Genomic DNA, 5,000 nt, shown 5'->3' on the forward strand with positions numbered 1-5,000 from the left:
GGGTGAAATAGGAACATTCAAAATTAAAAACAGCCGATTAAAAAGGAAAATGAATACAATCAGCTATTAGGAAACTTTTCCGAGATAAAAGGGCACACCTGCTAGTCGGTGCAATTCTGCCTCGCTAAAAAGAATTGACTATAGTTTCCTGGTCTAGCCCAGGATGGGTGAAATAGGAACATTCAAAATTAAAAACAGCCGATTAAAAAGGAAAATGAATACAATCAGCTATTAGGAAACTTTTCCGAGATAAAAGGGCACACCTGCTAGTCGGTGCAATTCTGCCTCGCTAAAAAGAATTGACTATAGTTTCCTGGTCTAGCCCAGGATGGGTGAAATAGGAACATTCAAAATTAAAAACAGCCGATTAAAAAGAAAAATGAATACAATGATTGATAAATCAATGACTGTGTATGATTATATAAGATGTGGTCCAGCTTTGAAAAATGTTTTTAACTAACTTGCATTTTTTTTTCTTTGTTTCAGAGCACCTGTGCAACGCATCGCTTGGCTTGAGCGATTCGCGTATCCCCAATGCTGCCATCACGTGAGTTGAGGATTTCTTCGCCTTGTTTTTTGTTTTTTTTGTTGTCTCGATGCTTATTTGTGCATGCTCGTGAAAATGGGTGTACGTGAATATTTGTAGGGGACAGTACGTTTTGTGTACACTTGTCTGTATAAACGTGTAATTGGTTTGGTTTCATGCCTGAACGTAAAAATGAATTTGTGTGTGCATGTTCGTGAGTATGTGTGGTAAGTGATAATATATGTATGTACCTGTTCTCTATGTGTGAATGTATAGCTGTTTGTAAAAGTATATGCTTTAAGGTATGCTTGTACGTATGTAAATATACGATACCCCCGTATGAGCTTATAAACTTCTGTAGATATGTTCACTTCCATATGTGAAGTTTTAATGGCTATCGGAGACGATGTCACTAAAATATAAAGTGGTGTAGGATACATGCGAAAAAGATTAGGTTCGAAGTGCCCCCTCCCCCCCAAAAAAAAAATAAAAATAAAAAAGACTGACCCTTCTGCTCACCTAAAGAGGATAATGAATTTCATATTAAAGTAAGCATGCGTATAACTTTAAATTCTGTTTGTTGTCCCCAGTACCTGGTCAGGTAGGATGTGTCGTTTTATTGTATACTTGTAAATGTTATGACCATAGATTTTAGTTCAGGTTTTAGTGGGATTCTGCCTCTGCTCCTAGTCTAACCAAATGGCCATATGTTGCAATTTGCTTGCAATACAGCGATTCTACAAGTCCAAAATGCATTTTGAACAATTTTTTTTTTCTTTTACCTGAAATGGGAAAAATACAGTATATTGGGTCTCAAATCACTATTACTATTTGAATTTCAATAAATGCCTATTTTACTGCAATTTAGCAACATTACAAGAAAATGTGCCGTTTCTGAAGGCCAAAAGCCTGTTTCTCTTGAAATTCGGCCAATTTTGCGTAATCCACTGCTAAGGACTAAATAACTTTGGAAATAATTGGATTATTTGAGTTATAAGAAAAGAAAAAAAATTGTTTTTTGTGTAGATAGGAAAACTTGTTCGTAATTATGGCCATTCCTTCGTCGTTACTGTTGTAAATAGTAATTACACAGAGTATGCAAGCTTTTTATGGATTAACAAAAAAAAAAAAAAAAAAAAGTTTGCTAAATAATTTTCCATGGAAAAGAGAGGCCGTATAAGAATAAAGAACCGAGCTGAAGTAAAAGAAGTATATTAAGATGCTGGTTATAAATTCTTATTGCAGAGAAATTATTGAATAAGAACAATTAGAACAGAAGAACAAATGTTCCTGGTTATTTAGGGCAGGAGATGGATGATGGTGTATGTTCTCGGTTTGTGAAATTTAACCCAGGTTGGTATATATCGTGTGCAGCATTTGTTTCCGAAAGCCACTTAGACTGCGCAGTGAACACACACACACACACACACACACACACATATATATATATATATGTATGTATTTATATACATATACATATATGTGTGTGTATATATATGTATATATATATATATATATATATACATATATATATGTGTATATATATATGTATATATATATGCATATATGTATATACATATACATATATATATATATATATATATAAAGACCCTGGGTAAGATTTAACGTGAAAACACTTCTATGTCGTAACTTACTTCCCTAGGAAATATGGAACAAAGATATTTTTTTGAGAGAAAATGTATCCCAAAACATGTCATTATTTCATCTTTAAGCTAAGGAACAAAATATGGTTAAATTTACTTCGTATAATGTCAGTACACTGTTTAAAAAACCGTAATTTTACTCTGAAATTCTCCGTAAAAATATACCGTTTTAAGCCGTATTACAGTAAAATGCAGTTGCCCGTAATTTTACCATACTCTATTATATTTTACGGGTTGGTGACCGTAATATCACTCCCTTACGTCAATATATCCGTTTTTTAAAACGGCAAATGCCTGGTGACATTTATTCTAGGATTCTTACCGTTTTACGGCAAATTTTTAACAGTGTAGCTTAATGCTACTTTGGCAAACTATATTGTTAAATCGATGTAAAAAGATCCAGTGCCAGGATTCGACTACACTGTTAAATTTCGGGAAAAAAAAAAAAATCCTGGAGTAAATGTTGCCAGACATCTACCGTTTTAAAACCGGACGTGACGATGACGTTAAGGGGTGATATTACGGTCACAAACCCGTAATAAATAATAACAAAGTATGGTATAATTACGGTCGCTTGTATATTACTGAAATACGGCTGAGAACAATATATTTTTACGGAGAATTTCCGATTAAAATTACGGTGTTTTTTAACCGTAGCGTAACAAAGCTCTTCAACGTTTCAGCTTTGTTAGAGGTAAACCAAAGCATAAGCAATTTATTCAGCATTTCATTTTAACGCTGCTACAAGAGACACGAGTGCCCTGGTGTACCCTTAAATAGCACTATTCTGTTGCAAATAAAGAACAGAAAGAGGGCGGAATTTTTATGAGGTTTATAGAAAACAGAATCAAGAAGAGTTTCAAAGGAAGTAATCATTACTAATTTATGATATTCCTTATACATTTTTTCGAACGTAACAAAACTCTGGAAACTTTATACTTTATATATATATATATATATATATATATATTATATTTTTTTAATATAAACATTTTCCTTTTACTATTGAGTTCGAGACACCCACCCATAGACTGCAATATTCCCAAAGTTTTGTGGAAGTGTCAGTCATGTCGCAAATGGAAACCACTCAGCCAATCATGAAGAAATGGGGGAAAACTTAGACAAAGTAACTCCAATAACCATAAAAAAGGGAGAAAAAGGGGAATAAGCAACGGTAAGGAGCGACCAATTATTGGAACATGAACCCGTAATGAGTTTCGTTACTAAGGGAAATTTGAGTCCATTAAGTGCATGTGATTTATTGTTGCTTCTGATGGAAACAGCACTCTCCTATTTCGTTGCCTAATTCCCCTGGAAAGTATAAAATTATTGTTGAATCAATTTAAGAGAAAATGTGTCGCTAATTATACAGTAGCACTATTTTATTTAAAAGGAAAAAAAAAATGTCTCCAGAATTAAAAAAATGATTTTTTTTTTTTTTTTAATATTCCTCACAAACCAGTGGACCAATGCTGTTTTAACAAATTACGAACATTTGGTAATTCTTGGTTAGATTTACTTCGCATAACTCTTGATTTGTTGAATTTTGTATAGCTTATTTAGAAGATATTTTATTTCAATGTTGTTACTGTTCTTAGAATATTTTATTTTTCCTTGTTTCCTTTCCTTACTTGGCTATTTTCCCCTGTTGGAGCCCCTGGGCTTATAGGATCCTGCTTTTCCAATTAGGGCTGTAGCTTAGCAAGTACTAATAATTAATAATGATAATGATAATAATAATAATTTATTAATTCTTGATTAAATTTACTTCACACATCATTGGACCTTGTACTAAGGCTATTATGACAAACTACCATAAATCTTAGTTGGATTCATTGGGACAATGTCAGCAGATGAAGGCTATTTCGAGAAACTATAAATATTTGGTAATTCTATGTCCAAAGAAACTTTTCTAGATCCATAGAGGCTTAATATTAACTACATAAAACACTGTAAGGAAGCGCTTCATTCTTTTGCCTTTTAATAAGTTGTGGTGGCTGATGAGGGTAACGCCAGACTGAGGTTCGAGTCCAGGTCAAACTCGTTAGTTCCTTTGGTGGTTGAAAACTCACCATCCTTGTGACCTAAGGATGGGGAGGTTTGGGTGAGCTTATAGGTATACCTACTGAGTCATTAGCAACCATTGTCTGGCCCTCCTTGGTCCTAGCTTGGGTGGTGAGGGGCTTGGGCCCTGATCATATGTATATATGGTCAGTCTCTAGGGCATTGTCAAGCTTAATAGGACAATGACACTGTCCCTTGCCTATGCCATTAATGGGTGACCTTCAACCCTTTAAGCCTTTTAAACTGCTATGAAGAAGATTACTGAATCAAAATACTCTTGTTCTAATACTCCTACTGGCTAGACCTGATGTAAATATGAATAGGAAGATGAATGGAGTTTATAGGGTTCAGAGGAAAGAAATGTATGAATAGTTCCAAAGAAATGGAATATAACTTGTAGGATATTCATCATTGAATTGTTTATTTTTCCAATTTAAGAGTCTCAGGAATCATTAAATTTATTTTTCCAATTTAAGATTCTCAGGTATCATTAAATTTATTTTTCCAACTTAAGATTCTCAGGAATCATTAAATTTTATTTTTCCAATTTAAGATTCTCAGGAATCATTAAATTTATTTTTCCAATTTAAGATTCTCAGGAATCGTTAAATTTATTTTTCCAATTTAAGATTCTCAGGAATCATTAAATTTATTTTTCCAATTCAAGATTCTCAGGAATCATTAAATTTATTTTTCCAATTTAAGATTCTCAGGAATCGTTAAATTTATTTTTCCAATTTAAGATT

The 5,000-nt window shown here is 33.2% G+C and overlaps 1 protein-coding gene across 1 annotated transcript in view; it reads left to right on the plus strand.

Annotated features, from left to right (window-relative positions):
- LOC137634284 (uncharacterized) overlaps nt 1-5,000 on the plus strand; it is a 129,487-nt gene that overhangs the window by 105,099 nt on the left and 19,388 nt on the right. Inside the window, exon 2 of the mRNA XM_068366596.1 lies at nt 487-547. Coding sequence (XP_068222697.1) covers nt 487-547 — 61 coding nt within the window. The remainder of the gene's footprint in view (nt 1-486; nt 548-5,000) is intronic.

The sequence above is a fragment of the Palaemon carinicauda genome, chromosome 3 (genome assembly GCF_036898095.1).
Source record: "Palaemon carinicauda isolate YSFRI2023 chromosome 3, ASM3689809v2, whole genome shotgun sequence".
NCBI classification, from domain to species: Eukaryota; Metazoa; Arthropoda; class Malacostraca; order Decapoda; family Palaemonidae; genus Palaemon; species Palaemon carinicauda.